At 33.5% G+C, this 24,380-nt stretch overlaps 1 protein-coding gene across 4 annotated transcripts in view; it reads right to left on the reverse strand.

Moving 5' to 3' along the window:
• Positions 1-24,380, reverse strand: part of LOC118187071 (sec1 family domain-containing protein 2-like) — a 77,807-nt gene that overhangs the window by 40,018 nt on the left and 13,409 nt on the right. For 3 of the 4 annotated variants that reach the window (XM_035357248.2, XM_035357249.2, XM_035357250.2), the window contains exon 2: positions 12,508-12,723. The exons of the other annotated variant lie outside the window; for it this stretch is intronic. In XM_035357248.2, the coding sequence (XP_035213139.1) occupies positions 12,508-12,723 (216 nt within the window). The remainder of the gene's footprint in view (positions 1-12,507; positions 12,724-24,380) is intronic. 4 annotated transcript variants of the gene reach the window in all.

Here is a 24,380-nt window from a genome sequence, read left to right on the forward strand (position 1 = left end):
GGCAATGCAAAACGTAACAGAACTCCGCATAGTAACCCTAAGAGACCGTATATAGTAGAGAGAAAACAACAGAATAAAAAAGGAATTGGATATAAATCAGGCAAATATTTATATTAGCATGCGGCAATTTAAAGAGCCCATTTCTATTTACGCTTCCCCCCCTTACTCATTCTCGCAACAGTTGATGAGTAAAATACTCAGGTCAGGAGCTTAAAACTGTGTTCATTTCAAAAGTAATGTACATAGGATGCCATCTAGTGGCCTTCAGAAAAACGTTCCAGCTTAGAATGCGTATATGCATCATCTGTCCTCAGAATGCAATCTCTGGTGATGTGTGGATGGGATGCCCGGCTGTAAGAGACGTTCTTAGGGAATGCGTATATGGGACGCCTGTCCTGAAAGGGTTAAAGCACGCAATCTATGTCCCTTACTTGTTTTCATAATATTTTATACCTTTTGTGGCTTAATACTATTCAAGAAGACAATATAAGTTACATAATGATATTTTGAGAAACTTTAAATAAAAAATATATATTCTCATTTTACACAGATAATAATACTAAATATTTTTAACAAAATCTAAAGATTTACTTGATATGGATATACTTGGTATGGATAATAAAAGTAATGTATAATGAATTTAAGAGAAAACTGATATACCGTAATTTCCGGAAGAAAGGCCGCATCAGCGCAAACGCCGCACTCGAGAAAAATGGAGGGGAAAAAAATTAAAATTACACAGAAACGCCGCAATAGATTAAATTGCACGTGACATCGTCGTGGGCCGTATAGATGCAAAAACTCAACCTAAGTCCTGACATATGACATACCAGTTAAGAAAAATGCATGAAATGAAACCATAACTCAAAAATAAATTAAAGGTAAGAAATGTGGAAAATATATTTACCTTCACGTATATACTTATATTTACCCACTAAAGAAGTCCATATTTGTAATACTCAGACTATATTATAAAAAATGTTGCAACAACGAAATATTAAATTTGGATGACAAAAGGAAATTTTAAATTTACCTTACAAATTACAGCAAACTATACATCATATGAAGCCATCAAAATCTGATTCTTCACTATCTGAATTAAAAAGATTTAGTAAATCCTGATCTAAGTCTTCCAGATCGTCGCATTCATCCTCTTGGTTTACAGTCTCTTTATCTAAGGATATAATTTCAGCTTCTTTGAACCCTGCTATTATTGACGATGTTTCTACCGATTTCCATGTACTTCCTGCCCACTTTGCGATTTCTTCATAAGATGCTCTACGCATTTTACCGCTTTTGGTTTACGTATGCAATCCTTCACTCATCCAACACTCCCACCGCTTTCGGATTTCAGCTTTGAAGGATTTATTACCTGACAAATCTAACGGTTGTAAGATTTTGTCAAACCACCAGGAATTATTGCTTCGGTCGTAGACAATTTTTGACATCTGGTTTTCACTGACTCAAAGAAATGAGCACGCATGGAATCCATTATCAATAACCCCTTTGGTTGGAAAAAAGATCCCATACGACACTGCCAAACTTTTTGTACCCACTCATGCATAATTGTTTCGCACATCTAGCCATTCTCGTTTGCAGAAATAATTACATCATTAGGAAAATCTTTCGTTTAAAAATGATCATCGGCGTTAGCTTGTCACCATTTGCGGCTCAAGCTAACACACATGTAAATGACGTTCTTTCATGCCCCGTCATAAACACAGAGACAGTTTTTGCACCAGTTTCATCAACAGTTCTGTTTGCAGGAGAGTCGAAAGCTAACGGCGTTTCATCCATATTTATTATCTGTGACCGAATAATTTTTTTTTGTCAATAATAGCTGTCACATATTTTAGAAAAGATGACTTTTTATCCTGCCAGTCCATTGGTAATTGTTGCCTGACTGTTGTTCTAGTATGCATAGACATATTTTTTTCTTTCCATAAATCTGCTATACCTCCTTTGAAATCATTTGTGTTCATTCGTTTTGCTATAAATTTTGCTTGTAAGCGAATTTTTACAGTCGAAATTGCCATTCCCTTTCTTCCTTGCTCCTTTATCCAGTTTGCAAGGTCGTTCTCTAGATTTGGCCACCTTACAGTACCACTTCTTTTGGCTCGTTTCTGTTGTGGCATATTTTTAAGTTCTTTTTCAGTTTTCCAACATCGAATACATCTGTCGTCCACTTCAAACTCTCGAGCTGCTGCTCGATTTCCAATTTGTTTAGCACGTGAAATTACATTAAGCTTAAAACTAGCAGTATAGCTTCTGTGCAGTTTAGGGATATTTTCAAAAATTTTCCACTCCGTTCTTACTTTAAAACTATCCAACAAGTACTTGTACCCAAACTGATGGGATCTGTATCTGGCAGAATGCCAAGAAAATTCCATTCATGCTGAAGGGAAAATACGTCAGAGTTCGTTATTGCGAGGCAGGTGGAGTCATGTCCGCCTTTGAAAAAAATTGCAGAAAAGGCAGGGGTGGGAAGAGGATGGGTCCTGGAAGATTCATCGACTGGCAGAGGAGAGAGACTATTCAAACTGATGAGAATGTTGATTTGAAAGGGGGAAGAATGTTATTGTTCTGAGATCTCGTTTAGGGTGAATAAGACATGTAGGTCCGTTCAAGGGAAAGAATGTAAACAAAATAACGTTCGAAAAATGCAACTGACTTTTTTTTTGTGTGGGAACAGCACCAGTCTATGCACAATGGCAAGGCCATCCAAACTATGTACAATGACCATCATAGGAAATATTTTATTTTTAGTGCACCTAAACACCACATGGGTAGAAATGCCACACCCGCTGAAAATTTAAGTTTTAAACATGTAAATGCCGCGGCGTTTCTTCCAGAAATTACGGTATATTTTTCTCCCTTCCATTTAGAAAATATTTTTATTAGAAAAGATATCACATTTTGAAGTTAGATCATTTGAAGCATCTATTAAATCCTGATAAAAGAAACATATTTCTGAATCAAATTATAATACTAAAACTTAAATATACACCACATATATTTTCCAAGCTCCTTCGAAAAGGTAGAAACCTAATATTAATTACAGATAATTCTTTCATGTCATTCATATGGCATATACAGTGTCTCTCAAAAGTGTTTGCACACTTCAAGAATTTACAGAAAAAGCACTATCACCCAGAATTGAATTCAGATATAAAATCCAATATTTTTTCATATCATCTTCATGCGATTTTGAATAAAACCAAACTTTTTAATTTTTAATACTGATTTTATTAATATTTGGGTATGAGAAATTTATAGATACAATCAAAAGTCGTTAATTCGGAAACCCATAATCCGGAATGATCTATAATCCAGACCTCAAAGCTACAAACTTTCTGCACATGCGTCGCTTTGATGCATGCGCATAGGCGTTTACGCATGCATGTAAGACCTTTACGGCTGCGAATATGCATGTGCGCAAGCGCATCATACGTTTACGCATGCGCGTTTAATGTATAACGGATGTTATAAGCTAAGCTAAAATTATCTAATTCAGTTAATGTTTCAGATTGCGTTGTTCCTTAATCTTTGAATTGGATCCGGCTTATTATTTTTTGCAGACTGTTAGAGCAGTTTTATAAAAGTAAGCTTGAACTTTCGATTACGTCAAATAGAATTTTCGATACATATTTACTAATATGTAAATGATCTATAAAGTGAAAGTATGTTTTGAAATCCGAAATCTGTTTATCAATTTCACGCTGCTCTGTGGCAGTGGGGGGGGGGCAGAAACGCCAACGCCGCGGCGTGCAATGAATTGGAAGTTGATCTGTCAGCACTATTCTTATCTTCAGGGCAGATGTTTTTATTTTATTTGGCTTATAATTCCTTACTAAATGTAGTATTTCATCTCGATGTACTCCGTCTTTGATATGATTTAAATCAAGTTTCTCGTCATTATAATTCGCTTTTGATAGTGAAGAAAGTGACACAGAGGTTATTGAAAATGAAAACATTTCGATTGACAAATTAGTCGGTATTCTCGACACAGCAATTATAGGACTTGAACAGCGGAACTTTGTAACTAAACAAGAAATTATGTCTGTTTAATAGAATTAAAGAGAAAGTATTATCACATGAAACGAAGCAACTTAAACAACTTACATTGAAAGAAATGTTTAATAAAGTAAACAAATAAATATTAAGCTTCTTCTTTTTGTAAATTTTGATACCCTTTAGGTCATAATTGTTCTTTATTTCATAAATTACGGTTTCATATTTTTAATTTTGTAATTTCTGCATACCATCTTACCAGATTTAAACTGATGATCTATAATCCAGAATCGCCGAAGTCCCGACGAGTCTGGAATAATGACTTTTGACTATATTATTAAAAAATTCTCATTCTCAAATATTATTAATGCATAAAAAGCAATATTTCACTGAAACTCATAAGTGTGCAAACACTTTTGGGAGCCACTGTATATGCAAAGTTACTGATCAATTTAATAATTAAAAAAACACATATGGACCTTCTTCTTTCAGTCCTCAATAATAACCTGGTTTACTTTCAGCATCTTAGGAAATATATGGGCCTTGACAACTGTGTTACAAAAATAACTAAAATTAGTTTCCTTTAAATTAATTTACATTACAAAGTGCGAGATTCCGAATCTTCGGGACTTCACCTATTCCTGATATATGCAGATTTTATATCATCAATTTAGATCTAGTAAAATGACATTTAGACATGGCAACATTGGGGCTTCCTTTACTGTTTAAGTTAGATAGACAAATGCTAACCCCCACAACCGCTAAAGGGCTGAAAGTATGATCCTGGGAAACATCTAAGGCCTACAGAAAGTGATCCAGAGAATAATCCTGTTAAAAGTATGGAAATATAAAATTGCTGAAACTTTCTCACATGTAGAAGCATTATTTCATATGTAATGATTTAAAGAGGGGAAGGCGAACTTTAAAAAACATCTCAAGTAGTAACTGCTGCATAGAAACGATCCAGTACTGACAGTGCAAGGCTACTCTCTGCAGTCAGCTTTTCTTGATCATGTGACCTCCCAAATTCATTTGACATCAGAGCCTTGTATATGACGTAGCTTTTGGTAAACATCAATACAATGTCAATGAATGTATTGTCATTCGTCACAGTGCAATTTCCCTAGCCCTAGGGTTTTTCCCTAGGTTTTGAATGTGACATGCAGCAATCCAGTTAGTCTAGAGAAAAACTGCATTTATGGCACACTTGTTTTCTTTGTTGAAGAAGCAAATGTTTAGTCAGTATTTTCCCTGCCTAGATTGCCTTTTTTTAATATTATTTTTTCGGCTGGTGTCTGGAGTTTCATGCTCAGATTTCAGATTTTGCATTATACATACAGTAAGACCCCGCTTAACGCAGGGGATACGTTCCATCGAAGTAGAGCGTAATGTGAAACAGCGCTAAACCAGGCTATCTTAACATGTAAATAATGGGGTTATGCGAAGACGGATAAAAAATGGTTAGGCATTAAATTTAATAATGTTTTTTTTAATAAAAATAAAATCAAACATTTATTTCTCACAAAAATAAAAAACAATATAAACGCATATACTTTTAAAAACAAATAAAATTCTCAGTCAGATCATTCAGTCTATTCTGGGTTTCCAATTTTCTGCCTTTTGGTCAAGAAGGCATTATGATAGATTGGCTTAATGGCATATTGCGTTCAATTTCGTCGTCAATCCATATAGACAGTCGTTTTCCCATTTCCTCCATAATGTTATTTCTAGAACGGGTAATTCTAGTTGCAGAGCTTGACGTAGTTGCAGTTGCCGATGACAGTATTTTTTCTTTATTCTTAAGAATTGTCCTTATTGTTGACGTTGCCAAAATCAATGCAGCACTAATTTGAGATTGACGTTCACCAGAATCTAATCTTTTAATCACTTGCATTTGAGTTTCCAGTGAAATGCTTTTTCTGGTTGCTTTCTTTTCTTGTTTTGTATTATAACCCATGATAAAAACTAAAGATCATAATATTTGTCACTGTATTAATCATTATAGTATTATACAAATTTAAACTTACAATAATGTCAACAAATGTTTCAAATGATAAAAATGCGTCCACAAAGCAAGAAACACAACTACACTGTTTCGGATATGTTATTTGGAAACCTAGCGCTGCGCACAATTTCGGAGAATCCCCGGGTTGAAATAAAAGAGTGCTAAACCGAAACAGCGCTAAACGAAACAGCGTTAAGCGGGGTCTTAGTGTATTTGTTAGGTACTTCAATTTTGGATACACACTGAAGTCTTTTGCAAGCACCTTACAATTTTCAGCATTACTATTTGAAATTACTTAAATGCTTCTTAAGAATGTATGAGTATATTAATATTTAGATTACATATGTATCCAAGATAAAAATACGTAAATCAAAATTATTACTTAAATTAGCAATAACTCCTTAATTCTTATTTTAATTTGGATATTTTCCCTTTGTTATTAAAATAGCAACTACTTACAATAACTTTTTCTGATTGGTGCCATGTCTAGATTAATCCATATCATATGACTTTTACATAACGTGGTGATGTAAATGAAACTAAAACTCAAACAGTCAATAATAATTTTAAAGCTTTATTAATTACTCGGTCAACATAGTATATTGAAACTGAAACTAACCCACTCTGAATTAAGATTTTGTCATGAACACATCACAGCAGGAATGTGAAAAATGTGAAATGCCTTCTCTGGAATTCAAATTCCAGACTTCTTGAATATGCATCGAGTGTGCTTCTAGTTATACCATAAAGACATGAGGAAAGGAGGGAGAAAATACCCTATAAGTGTGCCAAGACAACAACGGCCACAAATGCAAATAAAAATAAAATGAATATTTCAAATCTGCCACAACTTCCAATTTGATTCTTCATTATGGACATTTTACATATGTTTCAATATCAATCCATGCAATTAATATTTCTACTTTCATTACATACATAAATATGCAGAAATATACCATAGTTTAAATTACAAGAATTGTTTCATTTCTATTTATGCTCATATTTCATGCTTTGCTTTTAGCATCAAATCACATATAAGAACAGACCTGTTCTCAACAGTTACGAGAATTTAGAAACAATGCAAGGTTAATTGTCAATTCCTATGCATATTTTATTTCAGGCATATTTCCTAGAAAGTACGCTGATTCCTTTTGATAGGGCACTGATGAGTTAACAACAATTAGAACTGCCAAGAAAGTGTATTACTGTATTTGATGGCATATAAGACGCATTTTTTCCCCTAAATTTGGTCTAAAAAAAGTTACCTGCATCTTATACATGAAGGACACGGGTTAACTTTCAGTACAGAATGCTATTTTTAGCCCGGATAAAGGTCTAGACACACATAACTTTTTCTACATCTACATGTGTGTGGCCTTCTAAATAAGGGTGCATCTTATATGCCAGTGCGTCAAATATGCCGTCAAATACGGTAATTCTTTTTACGAGTTAACCAGAGTTAAAAGTGTTATCAATGGGGGAGGGGAACCTACACAATTTTTCTAAACATGAGCCTATTGCAAAAGATTCAACATGAAATACAAGTAGTAACTTAATTATTATTTCCCCAAGATTGGACCTAAGTGGTCTAGACTACAGATATTTCCTTTTTAAACATTGCAACAAAGACAGAACTCCATTACATTTGAAAACATTGTCTCGAAACAAATCTCAGACTCTAGAACTACTGAGCTTTCGGTGCAAGAAATGAGAAAAATAAATCACTCAACAAAATGAAAGTACAGTCAAAAGTCGTTAATCCGGACTCGTCGGGACTTCGGCGATTCCAGATTATCGATTTTTCCGGATTATAGATCATCAGTTTAAATCTCGTAAGATGGCATGCAGAAATTCTAAAATTAAAAACATGAAACCATAATTTATGAAATAAAGAACAATTATGATCTAAAGGGTATCAAAATTTACAAAAAAAAAAAAAAAAAGCTTAATATTTATTTGTTTACTTTATTAAACATTTCTTTCAATGTAAGTTATTTAAGTTGCTTCGTTTTATGTGATAATACTTTCTCTTTAATTCTATAAACAGACATAATTTCTTGTTCAGTTACAAAGTTCCGCTGTTCAAGTCCCGCAATTGCTGTACTGAGAATACCGACTAACTTGTCAGTCGAAATTTTTTCGTTTTCACTAACCTCTCTGTCACCTTCTTCATGTCTTTATCCATTTTTTGCAGCAATTCCACTTTTTGTTTGATGGACATAGAAACATACTTTCGTTTTGTAAATCCTTTGGGAGCTCCAGCATCGGAAATTCTATTTGCAGGGTTGCCACTCAAACAGGAGAATGAAATTCCCTGACTTTTCCAGGTTTTCCAGGTGTGTTTCAAGAAAATTCCAGTCTATCCGCGTAATGTATGTTGGCTGTGCTAAGAGGTAAATTAATTATGGTATTACTTGTATTGTGTAGCAAATTCACTTAATTATTCAATAAATCCCAGAGGACATTTATTCTTAATTATTCTTGGTATACTTTGTTTGATAATTTTGTTTAGTTTTCCACTTAAGAAACTTAATAAAATTTAAGATATATATATTGGATAACAAATGTATGTTTTATTTAATTATTACTCATGATCATCACCAGTTCAACACGAGGCTAATCCGGTCCTTATAAATCACAACGTAATGCTAAATAGTTAGGTTAGATTTTAGTTAAATTTAATTTGCGTGAGGTATGTTCTTAAAACCTTAACACTTGAAAACACAAATATAATCATAATAGTTGTTGTTTTCTCCACTGAAGATTGAGATTAGAATCTTCCCAATCTGGAATAAAATAAGGCTTTTTTTGCAGACATTCTGCAGCTAAACGAAAGAAAGAAATCTATTTTAATAAATTGAGGTATTTTATATTTATTTTGCAGCATACACAAGGAAAAAATATGTGCATTAAATTTCGTGATGGTATGTCATCATACTGCTATAATTAACTTCAGGATTATGCCAGAGAAAATTTCCTGAAATTTGGAAATATTATTTACTAATAATAAATAAATTTAGAGGGAAGAAGCAACATTAAATTATATGAATAACATAAAAATAATTACTTAAAAATTGAATTAGAATAATCATCTATATTTTAGCGAATATAGTTATATTACATGGCTAGCCTAGATGACTGATTACTATTTTTTTATTTTACTGCAAAATGGCAAGGTATTTATTAAAAAGAAAAAAAAAAAGGGTTTAAAAAGATTTTGCGATAAAATTCTAGTATAGGGTAAGGCTTTGGGCACGATTTTGAAAATTGTCGCCAAGACCAAAATGACCCGTTTACTGCGCATCAAGATGTCGCCAAATCCCATTATTATTCTAACCAACAAAGAACGTCTATGTAAAGAAGAAAAGGTTCCATACAAGTAAAATGCTATTACGCCGCTAGAATGCGGAGGGAAAATTTGCCAAGGGATTTGGGGACGGAACCTGGCGGTCAGAATTATCCTCTCCGCGATGTGTACAGGAAATTGAGAAACACGTGTTAAGAAGAAACGCGCTTTGACAAAAAGAAAAGTACGAAAATCCGTTTTTAAATTATTGTGAAAAATCCAAGAAGAAACGTTTTATCAAAGGACGTTTCTTCTTGGATTTTTCGCAAAAATTTTAAAAACGGGTTTTCGTAGTTTTTTTTTTTTTTCTCTGAAAATAACTAATCCATGAATTAATTTACTTGCGCCAAAAAATATTTTCTTTTCCTTTACAGTTTAACCATTTGCGCTAAGACTAAACTTCACGGTTGCGGTGCCGTGCGCTACAATATAACATAACATAATATAACAAGCGGTAAAGTGTCTCATTTACGCCGCTCCGCATCTGCGAGTGCAATCCAGAGCTGTAACTCGAGAAATAAACAATCTCGTTGTTAGGCGACGTGTGCACCACGTTATTTTCATTTTTGCGATAAATGCTTATCGACGTGGTGTTCACGTCGCTCGCGGTTTGAGACAAAAGCATCTCGACGTGCGTGGCACGTCTTTTTAGCGCAAGTGGTTAAAGAAATTTTAAACGATATTCATTTTATGAACTCTTGATAACGTGACCTTCGAACTTCGACACCGGTTTCGAGCTTTGGTGACAGATATATCAGACATGCACAGCTGTTTCCCTCTATGAAGGAATGGAGCCACAGCCACGTCTGTTGCAGAGAGATTTTCCTTCTTTACAATACATATTCTTTGATTCTAACCTCCATAGTACCGTATACTAGGATTAAACCCATTTTGTTTTATACGAGAACAGGTACTTTCTTTAGTTCATGCACTGCACATGCGATTCTCGAGAATACTGGAAAGCAAAAGTTGCTTTGCCTTTCTAAAAGACAATCAAATTGGAGCTGCGAAAATTGGCTCTATGCCAGCTACCCGAATGACACTCACGTGATACATAATTCGTCAAAAAAGTTACCTCTTCCGACGTCAGCGCAAAAATCGCTTTTTTTTGGCAGGATCGTTGTATGAACTTCCCTGACTTTTCCAGATTTTGACAAAAATACTTAAATTCCCTGACTTTTCCCTGAATATTTTGGTCAATTTTCGAATTCCCTGACTTTTCCCGGTTCTCCAGGTAGCGTGGCAACCCTGTATTTGACATAATTGAAAGTTCAAGTTTACTTTTATAACATTGCTCTTACAGTCTGCAAAAAATAATAAGCCGCATCCAATTCGAAGATTAAGGAATAACGCAATCATCAACATTAACTGAAATAGATAATTTTAACTAATACCGTCCGTTATACATTAAATGCGCACGCGAAAATGTATTCTGCACTTGCGCACACGCATCTGCGCAGTCGTCAAGGTCTTACACGCACGCGTAAACACCTATGCGCATGCGTCAACGCGGCCCATGCACAGAAAGTTTTTAGCTTTGAGGTCCGGATTATAGATCACTCCGGATTATGGGTGTCCGAATTAACGACTTTTGACTGTAGTGATCAGATATTAGTTACTACATTTTTTTATAGAGATCATCAGGTATTTTAAAAAGTTATTGATTTAAACCACTGAACTTCCAACTGAAGCAAGATATGCTAATCTATTATAACCCTACTCCTAAAAAAAAAAAAAAAAAAAAAAAAAAAAAAAAAAAAGAAGAAGAAGAAAGAAAGAAGGCAAAATGTAATACAGTGCAAAGTCTGTAATCCGGACGTCCATAATCCGGAATGATCTATAATCCGGAAACATGAAGCTTCAAGTTTCATGTGCATAATGCGTTTACGCATGTACATTTAATGTATAACGGACGGTACAACCTAGGCTAAAATTATCTAAGACATTTCAATTAATGTTGCAGATTGCGCTGTTCCTTAATCTTCTAATTGGATCCTGCTTATTATTTTTTGCAGACTGTTAGAACAATTTTATAAAAATTAAGCTTGAACTTTCAATTATGTCAAAAAGAGTTTCCAATTCTGGAGCTGCCAAAGGATCTACAAAGTGAAAGCATGCTTTGATATCCATTAAACAAAAAGTGGAATTACTGCAAAAAATGGATAAAGATCTATCTGTCTCAAAATTATGTGAGAAGTATGGCATTGGAAAGTCCACTATATATGACACATGAAAAAAGGAACTTTTTGAATTTTTGCGGAAGCATCTTAAACAACTTACATTAAAAGAAATGATTAATAAAGTAAACAAATAAATATTAAGCTTTTTTTTTGTAAATTTTGATACCCTTTAGATCATAATTGTTCTTTATTTCATAAATTACGATTTCATATTTTTAATTGTATCATTTCTGCATGCCATCTTACCAGATTTAAATTGATGATCTATAATCCGGAAAAACCACTAATCTGGAATCGCCGAAGTCCCGACGAGTCCGGATTACGAACTTTGTACTGTAGCTTTTACAACATTAGCCAAACTCAGTTTTACTCAACCCAGAAAATTATAATATCATCAACAACACATTTGTAAACTCTGGAATTACATACATCTCTACACTACACATTAAGATAAAGTTTGTGTATTTAAAAACTTTTCTAAAGCAATGGTTACAGCCAGATTAGAATTCACATTCACATCCTAAAAGACAAATATTTTTAACATAAGTAATAATAAAATCAAAAATGGTGTTTCAATGTCTGCAAATTATGAAATTATTTCTGACCCGAAACTGAAGCTGCAGCTACATTCAGCTAAAACTGCAACATGATAATCTTTCAAGAATGTTTCTATAATTTTTCAGGCAAAATATAAGGCACAAAATCATTAAGAAATAGATCATACTTTTAGAACGAAGGAGCAATTTGTGGAACTAGAGTTCTAAATACTGAGACTTAGGATAATTAAAGTTTCACCATAAAGTTCTAAATTACTCAGCTACACTACCTAAGTTATATAACCATATTTGAACTTTAAAGCTAGGAAATAAAAATTCTAAATTCTATGAGCATTACATGTTAATCATCAAATAAAATAAATATTACAAAAATTTAATATGGTCTTATCAAATATTTCCTCATCTTACCCTATGCCCCATCCAGTTTAGGATATGATTTTCTAGTGAAGTAAAATTTCCATCTTCTGATGGCCCTTCACTGTGACATTTTGAAGGTAAGGATGAGATGACAACACAGTTCCTGAAGCTATTAGCTCGGATTATTACCATCAGTGTCCTTAAAGTTTCAGCCAGTATGGGAGACATGATGATGAAAACAGCTTTCTTTATTTTGGAATCTGCTCTCTAGAGTGAAAAGGGGGAAAAATTAATGAACACAGCAAAGCCACAATTTATTACAACAATTTTTCACCATAATTTTGCTCACAATTTAATTTTTATTTTTGACTCTGCATTAAATTTTTATGAACTACTTTGTTTTATCATCAAAGGACAACAAGTATCTGCTACTTACAGTAAGACAAAAATATGCATGATCAAGCTTCAAGAAGCACTTTGCATGGAAACTGATTTGCCATTTACAGCTCAATTTTTCAAAATTAATTTCATAAAGAATTTTTCATATTCTTAAATTAGTACCACTAATAAAAATTGCTAAATGTTTACAGCCTGCCTGGCATTAATATGATTTTGCTTTTTTGACTGAGAGCATATCCATTCTGAACTGATAAATAAATACAGTGAACTATTCATTCATCAGAGTAACGTCAGAGATGATGTCCATGATTTAATCAAAAACATGATTAATCGCTGACTGCCACACTGAAGGGCCCAGGTTCAAATCCCGAAAAAAGCATGGATGTTTGTAAATGTATAGCATCTGTGCGGAATGGGGGCACTTAAAATACGCTGCGAGCCGAAAGTCCTCTTGAGAGGCTAGTGGTAGGGTTTGGTTTAGTTTGGTTTGAGATTACGGCAAAGCGCTATAGAGCTATCTGCCTAAGGGGAGGGATGCCTTCGTGGAGGACTTTCTAAGGGAAACTGGCTCATATACACGTTACACATGGGGAAAACCACGAAAACGTCCATGCAGCCAGCCCGTTCGCGGGATTCGAACCTCGGACCGAACTACCAGTGTTTAGCAACTTTACCGCTCAGCTGCTGATGGTAGGGAAAAGAGAAGAGGGCGACCCTTCAATTCATTCCCATTTTTTCCAAAATACAAGGAGAAAAAACAGCAATAACAGTTTAAATATAACTTTATTCATAACAACAAAATGTGGCCTACCAAGAATCAACTGGGGCTACATCAAAAGGGCATATATTAATAGTATGTTGTTACAGTAAACTTGTTCATAATTGGCACTAAATTGTGATGCTGGATGACAGTTTTCAAAGTCAACAAGATAATACGTAAGTGCCGAATCTAGAGTACATCTCTCAGAAATAAACATAAAATTAAGATTTTTAAGTTTGACATAACATTGAGATTATTTAAATTCTTTCAACTGCTTTGCTTTGAAAAGGATGTCTGATATCATAAAATGCTACAGAAAAGAAATTTTCGCTTTGATTTCACCTGTTAGTTCATTTTTTTTTATCTTCAATATTAGGTCTTTTAAAAATTGTTGTTTTATTCTAAAAGGAAATCAATCATGAAAACCTTTTTAAAGCAGTAATAAGGAAAATAATTTTTTATCAATACCTGATTTTTACAGCTTTTTAAAGTTATCTATTACAGAAAAATTTCCAGTTCATTATTTAAGTAACTCTATTCAGTATCTGTACGCAAGAATATATCATATTATATATTATTAACATTGTTGCCCTTCTCATTATCAGTTGCCTTACTTTATGTCTGACTTTTCTTCACATTCCCTTTTGGCCATTAAAAATTTGCCTGCTCTCCACATTTTGTTTGTTAATCTTCAGTTTAAATAAATATATTCACTTATGCTTAATTTTTGTTTCGCAATATAATATCAACACAAAGGACTCAAATAAATTTACAAATTCCATTCTTTTTTCTGGTATTAACATACACTTACAAAATAAAAAGTGCAATGAAGATAAAATGCTGGTTCATCCAATAACATGTTTATGAACATTACTGAAGTTATACTCTTGCTTTAATATAAAAAATTATTTTGGTAAAAACATTAAAATTGTGATAAATAATTATTTATTCAATAAATCCCATGCTGTCATTGTGTTTTAAACAATTTAATGACAAATACCATTTAACAATGATAAATAAATTTGAGCAAAGTAATTATATAAAAGTATAATAAGTTTGAGCAAAATAAAAACATAAGTATTTTTTCAAAAATTTTTACATTCAACCTTTTTTGTGTTGTATCCTTAAACACAATTTTCATGTATCCATTTCCTTTCAAAAGCCTCACTCATAGTTGAGAAGTTAAAAGACTGTTGAATACTGGGAATCTGATCTGGATTCGATTACAGGCAAATGGGCTGACTGCATAGTTGGTTTTTCCCATGTGTAAGTAAACTAAAATTGTAATTCTTAGTTTTTACTTTACTGGAATATATGATAGCAGTATACCCATTTCATTTATTTGATTATGCTTAACTAAATCACTGCAACCTAAACGAAGGATTCTTAAATAGTCCTATAGGTAATATAGTAAGCATACAAGGGTTATCTGCCTAAGGTGAGGGATGTCATGTAGAAGACGACTTTCTAAGGGAAATTGGCTTGTGAAAAAAGGCCCATTCATTGTTATTACAAAGCAGGATATATTAAGCAAGTTTATCATAGCTTTTTATGAATTATTCTGGCTTAATTTATTATTTTAAATTTGAAAATTTTATTTAACTGAATACTTTTGTAGTATTTCTGTAATATAGGGTATTCTCTTTTTGTTTACATGTTTTATTTGCACATTTTAGACTTGTTTTGATCCCATTATTGATTTGATAGTTGCATATTGTTCTAACAGTTTTTTACATTTTTAAATGATTTTTTTTTTCATTTTATAAGAATGTTTCAAATAATTTTTTAATTGATTTATATCATGTAGGGAAATTCTTGACACACATACGAGTTAGCTAAATTTAGAGAATTGAAAATTTAAGTATAGAAATTTTTAATAGCATATGCGTGGCAAGGCGAAAACACGATGCCTGAACAGTTGGGAAGAGTGTGAAATAAGTTAATTCCCCCTGAAGAGTCGGTATTATTTTGCTATCTTTTCAACTGTTCATTTTTCAGTAATTTTTCTATGATATTGCTATAATTTTTATTTGCATTTATATTTTTGCATCTCAATTTAATTTGCTTTTTCACAATTATTAGCTTATATTTGTAAGGCAATTTCTTCCGTCACTTTTTCTTTTACATTTTTCTCTTACAATTTTCAAAATTCTTTTCAAACATAAATTTTTATTTTACCTTTTCGTTTTTACAAAATTAATTTTTACATTCTTCATTTTCCAGATGCAAATGTGTAGATTGGAATTTATGTAGTCTTCAAGTTGTAATTCTTAGTTTCTACTTTATTGGTATTCTTAATTTTTACTTTATTGAAATATTTGATAGAAGTATTGCCATTTCTTTCATTTGATTATATTGTTACGAAATGCCCAGTGGCGGTAAGATAACTTCCCTGCAAAGCGGGTTTAGTGTTTCCAGAAAATGGCAAGGAAAGGCAGGGTTGCCATGTTTGGCAACAAAATTGGCGATATGCCATAGAAGAATGGAGAACGTAACAACTGGTGTCAGAAGTGGGAACTGAGGGTGAATGTCAGTGACAAGAGGAAAGAAAGAACAATTAAGACAGCTCGAGACTGCCTTTGCTGTATTCCAAGAAAAAATGGAATGTGCCGTCAACCAAGTTGAGATGAAAGCAGGATATGAAGAACTTAAAGCCAGATATGAACAGATGAAGGTTGGACAAGAAGAGTTACTGATCGAAATTAAATCATGTCGAGAAAAATAAAAGCCAACCAAGAAAAGCTGCAAGAGCAACTCCAACAGGTGAAAGTGGAGCTTACAAAAGAAACTGGATCCATAACAGAAGATGTGGAAATGCCAGAAGTGGCATCTGAAGAATCAAAGGATGAAGAAATGAAGGAAGTTGCTGGTGAAATGTTTGAGAAAGATCAAGAAATGATGGAGGTAACATCTAACGGGATTAAAGAAAAAGAACAAAAACATGAAGAAATAAAAGACTGGAATGAAGCTTTTGATTCTCAGGTGCCTGAAATAGAAGTGGAAGAAAGTGAACATGTGACTGTTAAGTTCGTAGAAACTGATAGTGAAGTTACAAAGTTGCAGTTAGAAAGTATTCAACCATCTGAAAATTCATCTGATGCAGAGATGGGACAAGCTGATGTACAGCTTAAGCAGAGTGTTTCAGTATTACAAGAAAATACATCCAGTTCACAAACTGTGCATCTCATAGTGCAGACATGGACTTGATTCTAAACCAGGATACTTCTGCTTGTAAAGAACTGGCTTCTGTACATAACTCACATTGAAACTGGTTTTCAGGAAATAGAGGAAAACAAGTATGTACCAAATGCTAAAAATACCAAGGTGAACAGTACGCATGATACGAATGAACTATAGAGTGGTGAATAAGCTGTTTCTGATCTTCCTGTGGATGAAAAGTCTGAAAGGACTGAATCTTCAGACAGCAATATGCAAATACATCTGAGAACTGCAGTGAAAGAGTATTTGACCCGGATATAACTTAATGAAAAGCCTGAGACTGCTAAACTTCAATTTGGATAGTTTAAAATTATCATGTGGTTAATTTGTGTATGTAACTTGTACAGAGTGTAAATATTTGTTTCTTTAATTATGTTATTTGTTTGCTTGAATATGTTTTGGTTGTATAAAATTTGTCTTCTGACCCATGATTGTACTGCCCAGGACGTGCAGTTCTTGGGAGGGGGCAGTGTTACGAAATGACCAGCGGTGGTAAGATAGCTTCCTCTCAAAGTGGGTTTACAGTTGCCAGAAAATGGCAAAGGAAGACAGGGTGACCATATTTGGCAACAAAATTGGCAATATGCCATAGACGAATGGAGAAACTTCTAGAACGAATTCTTACCGGTTTGGCCCAGAATGTTCTTGAATGCAAGCCAAAATCTATATAAATCCTGCTGATATGTGGAGTGTGAGTCAGTTAAGAGTTAGTCAGTCAGTGCCTAGTCCATCGAGTTGATCATCAGTCTAGTCTTGAGTTGGTCGTTGGCTGTATCAAGAGTGTGCATCAGCGAGCTGTAGCCTGGAGAGTCTCAAGAGTTTGCAGAGTTCCGAGAATGAGTGTATTAAGTTGGGAGCTGTACTCTAGTGCTTTGCCATGAAGCTGTCTTCACCGTTACAGCCTGAAAACTGTGTTGCTGATTGTTTCAGAGTGTTTGCCATTTTGATGATTGTAAATGTGTTTTTGGAGCTGTCCTGAGTAATACTAACTAATAAATTCTGTTTTGATACTTCATCAAGTGCTGCTCTTGTTATTCATTCCAAATCCACGAACCCGTACACAAGAAAAAAATAACAATATATATAAATATAAACTAATCTTCCAAAGTATAACAAGCTAGCTTATTTCTGAAAGGCTTATCAATAGCATCAGAAATGTAAATTAAGAAAATAGTAAAATGTTGTAAATATATACATAGGGATATAGAACTTTTGCTATTGTTTATTTCCTAGCAGTTACATTTACTCATTTTAAATTTTAATCCTCAGAAAAGACAGTATAATATTCATTAAAATATGGAGTTGTTATTTAATATGGCATTGTAAGGGAATTTTATCTGAACTGCATGCATTCATGGTGCAACTGGAAACAAGCCTAGCTAGCAACGAAGAAGGTCTGGAGTTTGAATTTACACTGGTCAAACTAAGAGAGCCTTAAAATTTTGCAATAAAGAACATGAAGCATATGTTAAGAAAAAGAAAGCACAGAAGTCCTCTGTTACCCAGCATTGTTGGTGCAAAAATCACATTTTCCATTTTTCTGCAGCTAAAATTATTCAAAAACATCTTCCATTGGTGAATTAGATTTTCTAGATGCATTTCACACAAAAAAATCTTTCTGTTCTAATTAACAATCCTAATTCTAATCCATCTTTATCTTCAGCCTTTACGGAAATTATGTTTTAGTATTTTTGTTTCATCAACAGATGGCACCAGTAACGTAACTACTGTCCAGCTATTCTTATCACCATATCTTATCTCGCTCGTTTGCAATTTGGCAGCTGAGAATGATGGTTCGGGAAAACTATCCAAACTAGTCCTGGAAAATTTGCAAATTTAATGCTGATTTTTGTTGTTTGACTTTTAAATTAAACTTTGTTTGGTGTGTTATTTTAATCTAGATCTAGTGTTAATTAGCCTCATGTCTTAATACGATTTAATATAGGTATGAACTAAAAAATTGATTTTAAAACAATTTTTAAAAATTTATTTAAAAAAAATTACAATTTTGATGTTTTTTTCAAAAGGATAATTAAAAAATTTGATAATGTGTAAATTATTAACAGCCTTATTTTTAGTTCAAAGGAACCCTGAAATTTTCAGAATTTAGCTATTTTTTATAATTTATTAAAGCTAAATTGAAGACAAATGACTTTTGTTCTTCTAAATGCTCCAGATTCTTTATCATTAGGCTTGCCAGATTTCTGAAATGTTCAACCGGGACACCGGAATGCCCCCAGCATCACGGGTGGTTAAGGGTACAAACCCTTGGTAGGTTTTCAGAGTGTTTTAGAGGGTAATTTTTTCCTCGATGCTATGAATAAATGGTTACCGATTAGAAACCTAAACCAGGGGCAATAATAAATGACACAAGAATACAAATTTAAACATTTTATTCCTTACATGTTAATATTTATAAATTATTTAAGTAAGAAGAAACACTTTGAATGAGGAATAAAAATTTTAACAATATTTAAATGTATGTTTCATTGTCGAGGACTTCTTTTAGGAAGTCTTTTCTGGTTTTAATCTTGTTGTATAATTCTTCACAAGCTAATCTGATATTAATTTTACATGCCATCAAGCATTTAACTGTAGATTCCTTCATCAAACCCCTATCATCAATCCATGCATTGTCCATCAACAAAAATACTCTCTCAACTGGTGCTGATGTCCCAGGTAAGCAGAAGGCATACTCAACAATCTTGATCAGATTGGGGGCTGCTGCATGTGATTCTCCTTGAAGTGATCAAACAGCCCGAGCCATTTTTCTTCACTTGAAATAATCACATCTCTTGTAGTCTCTTCTTGCTTCCACTGTTCCCAATTTGACTGCAAATACTCCTTAGCAAGCATAACTTTATCAAACACCTGATCATTGTTTATTTTTGTTACATCAAGAAGACTGCTATTAATAATTTCAGCACAAGTTTCAGCGTTTTCCCAATCAACAGCTTGAACTTAGGCTATAGTTTGCTGTGTGCTAAGGAAAGGTTGCTTCTTTCGCTGGCTAAGTTTTTGTCATTAGAACTCGCAGTCTTAAAAAAAATACTGGTCAGTTTTGATGAGCAAGCAGCACATGTTAAACTCTTTTTGTGTTCACTCGAATGCAAATGATCTTTTATACTGGATCACTCACTGTCAGCAACCAAAAACTCAGAATTACAAATGTGAACACTTAACTCTATCGTCTTGATCTTGACTACCAATGCCAGTACATACCTTCTTCAAAACAAGGAATTCATTCTTAAAATCCTTGGTGAATTTACACGACTGTTTTGGCACTTTAACAAAGAGAACGCAGAAACTTAAAACATGCGCTAGCTCCCTAACACAATAGGCACTGCCGACAGAGACTGACTTATCTTTATCACAAGTGAAGAGGTGGAAAAAGGTTGTAGCGTGCAAAGAAATCTCTTCTGGTGCTAAAGCTAAGACCCTTACTGCTCAATACTGGACTCGCCCGGCAAGCCTCTCGCATCGCGCATGGTCACGATTAGCGAGACAAGACAATATTATTCATTAGCAGACAATCACTCTTCTATAGTTTTCAATTTTCATACAGTACCAAAATGATTAGCAAAGTAATTATCCTAAATAATTCTTCAAAGTTAATTATTTTTAGACTTTCAAAGTTAATTATTTTTTCAAAGTTAATTATTTTTTCACTCCGGAAGATGGCGCGCTCTTCGCTGTAATTCACCAGTTTTACTGAAAAGTACCTATTTGACTAGACATTAACCGCAGGGAAAAGGGAAAAATTTGCTTCCGTGATCAGCGAATCAAATGGCGAGGTATGCAGTGTATCTGATAGTCAGAGTGAAGACGTGAGGTGTTCGCATGAAGTTGTAGCATGTAGCAGTTGGCCTGCAATTGTTTTAGTTTATCCTCGAATTTTATCATGTGACGTTGTGTAATTATGATTTTTTATAATTTTATTGGGCTTTGCTACTCTTTGTTATCAGGTATGTACTATCATTAGAGAAAGATCTCTGTTAATTTTATTGAATATCTCGGAAAAAAATGCTAAAATGTTATATATTATTTGTTTTAGTTTAAATAATTTAACCCCTATCTTCATAATGGATAAATGGGTAATATGTACACCAGGTACATCTTCAGCTAACAAACGAACAAATACTGATGATGAGTCGCAAAATACTGAACTAAATGCTCGATCTAAAAAAATAAGAAAATACAATGAGGAATATATCAAGTATGGTTTTACATTTTGTGTTGTTGATGATGAAGAACGCCCAATCTGTGTCATTTGCAACGAAAAATTAGCAAATGAGAGCATGAAACCAGCTAAATTAAAAAGGCATCTGGAAACTAAACATAAAGAACTTCAAAATAAACATGTCGATTTTTTTCAAAGACGAGCTGAAAATCTGAAAATTCAAAGTGCACATTTAAAGAAATTTACAATACCTCAGAAAGCATTACGAGCTTCTTTAGAAGTTTCTTATCTAATAGGAAAAACAATGAAACCCCATACAGTTGGAGAATCCCTTATCCTTCCTGCAGCAACTAAGATGATATCAATTATGCATGGCGATAAATATGGAAATGAACTAAAAACAATACCATTATCAAGAGATACCGTGTTTCGGCGGATTTCCGAAATGTCGCGAAATATCGAGTCAGAAGTCATAAAACGCATACAAAATTCATCTGTATTCGCTTTACAACTAAACGAGACTACCGGTATTACTAAAATGTAACAACTAATTATTTACGTTAGGTTTATTTTTAATGAAGATATAACAGAAACGTTTTTATGTTGCAAAAGTTTGGAAGGAAAAACAATTGGAGAAAAAATATTCGAAGTAATAAATGAATATTTTGAAACAAAGTCCCTTACCTGGGCAAACTGTGTTGCGGTTTGTAATGATGGTGCTGCAGCATTAGCAGGTTCGAATAAAGGGCTCAGAGGCTTAATTCAGAAGGGGGCGCCTCATATGGTATTTAATCACTGTATGATTCATCAGCAAGCTCTTGTTGCAAAAGATACGGATGAAGAGTTGCACAACATATTACAAGACGCTGATAGTTGAATTAAGTACATTAAATGCAACAGCCACAACAGCCGTCTCTTTTCAATACTTTGCAATGAGATGGGCTCAACGTATGAGAGATTACTGTTACACACCAAAGTCAAACGGCTTTCACGTGAGAAAATACTACAACAGATATTTGATTTGAGAAATGAAGTGCACGTTTTTAATCGAAAAGAAACATAGATTGGCAAGTTATTACTGTCAAAAGTCGTTAATCCGGACTTGTCGGAACTTCGGCGATTCCGGATTATCGATTTTTCTGGATTATAGATCATCAGTTTAAATCTGGTAAGATGGCATGCAGAAATTACAAAATTAAAACTATGAAGCCGTAATTTATGAAATAAAGAACAATTATGACCTAAAGTGTATCAAAATTTACAAAAAAGAAAAAGCTTAATATTTATTTGTTTACTTTATTAAACATTTCTTTCAATGTAAGTTGTTTAAGTTGCTTCATTTCATGTGATAATACTTTCTCTTTAATTCTATTAAACAGACATAATTTCTTGTTTAGTTACAAAGTTCCGCTGTTCAAGTCCTATAATTGCTGTGTCGAGAATACCGACTAATTTGTCAATCGAAATGTTTTCGTTTTCAATGATCTCTGTGTCACTTTCTTCACTATCGGAAGTGAATTATAATGACAAGAAACCTGATTTAAATCATATCAAAGACGGAGTACATCAAGATGAAATACTACATTTAGTAAGGAATTATAAGCCAAATAAAATAAAAACATCTGCCTTGAAGATAAGGATAGTGCTGAAAAATCAACTTCCAATTCACTGTGCGCCGCGGCGTTGGCGTTTTCTCCCCCCCCCCCCACTGCCGCAGAGCAGCGTGAAATTGATAAACAGCTTTCGGATTTCAAAACATACTTTCGCTTTATAGATCATTTACATATTAGTACATATGTATCGAAAATTCTATTTGACATAATCGAAAGTTCAAACTTACTTTTATAAAACTGCTCCAACAGTCTGCAAAAAATAATAAGCTGGATCCAATTTGAAGTTTAAGGAACAACGCAATCTGCAACATTAACTGAATTAGATAATTTTAGCTTAGCTTATACCGTCCGTTACATTAAATGTGCATGCGTAAACGTATTATGCGCTTGCCCACATGCATATTCGCAGCCGTAAAGGTCTTACGCGCACGTGTAAACGCGACGCATGCGCAGAAAGTTTGTAGCTTTGAGGTCCGGATTATAGATCATTCCGGATTATGGGTGTTTGAATTAATGACTTTTGACTGTATATCAATGAAGTTTGGCTGGGGAAGCTGAGCTATTTAGTTGATATTTTCGAAAAACTTAATGACTTAAATTTGAGCTTGCAGGGTGAGAATTCAAGTATCATAACTTCAGCCAGTAAAATTCAAGCTTTTAAGAATAAGCTTAGTCTCTGGCAAACTGAACTGAATAAAAACAACACTGACATGTTCCCTTGCTTTAAGGATTTTATCAAGGAAAATAATATAGATATATTTACATTTAAAAACATCATTTCCAATCACATTGAAAAGTTAAAAGAAAATTTTTCGAGAAGATTCGAGGATTTTCCTGAAAACGATCTTGGTTGGATTCGTGATCCATTTTCCTTTGACATATGCAGTTCAACTCTTCAAATTAGTGAGAAAGAGCAAGATCTAATTAGTGATTATACTCTTCGAAATCAATTTAAGATTCAGCCTTGCCAAAAATTTTGGAAAAACAATATCCCGTTTTATGCAAGAATGCCATCAGAGTGTTAATACAATTTGCATCAATGTATTTATGTGAAACTGGATTTAGCAAACTAGTTTCAATAAAAACTAAATACCGCTTGCGTTTAAATCCAGAAGATGATATGCGAATTGCAATTAGCAACATACATCCAAACATTGATGAGATAATTAGAAACTTGCAGCCACATATATCTCATTAAAGGGCAATTTACTGATTTTTGTGTTATACAAAAAGTATTTTCTTAAAATTATAAATAAAATTAATATGAGTCAGATATGATGATGTCTTTATTCGATGAAACAAAAGAAATACACGAAATATACATCGTAATTGTGAACATATATCTCTAGGGGTCGCCAAAACTTTTCTCTATATAAAAGGGGTCGCAGTCAAAAAACGTTTGTGCACCACTGGTCTATAAGATAAAATTTAATTTTTCTGGGACATGAAGTAAACCGGCCGGGACACCAGGATTTTGTCTGAAAACGGGACGTCTGACACGTGTATTTATTGTGAGAATTGATTTCCGTGTGACTTAGACACATTTTTTAAGTACAGGAATATATATTAAATAATATAATGCATTTTATACAAAGGGAAAATAAGCATATAAAATTATTTTTTACATTTTTAAAATGTTAACAGTAATTTACTCTATAACTTCTGGATGTTCTACCCTGAACTCTCCTTTCCTCTATACAATAATACAGAGTCATAATATAGAATTAATACGACTGTCGTATTGCTCTTTTCT

This window comes from Stegodyphus dumicola, chromosome 2 (genome assembly GCF_044657685.1).
Source record: "Stegodyphus dumicola isolate Sdum_Otavi_A_Nest chromosome 2, ASM4465768v1".
Taxonomy (NCBI): Eukaryota; Metazoa; Arthropoda; class Arachnida; order Araneae; family Eresidae; genus Stegodyphus; species Stegodyphus dumicola.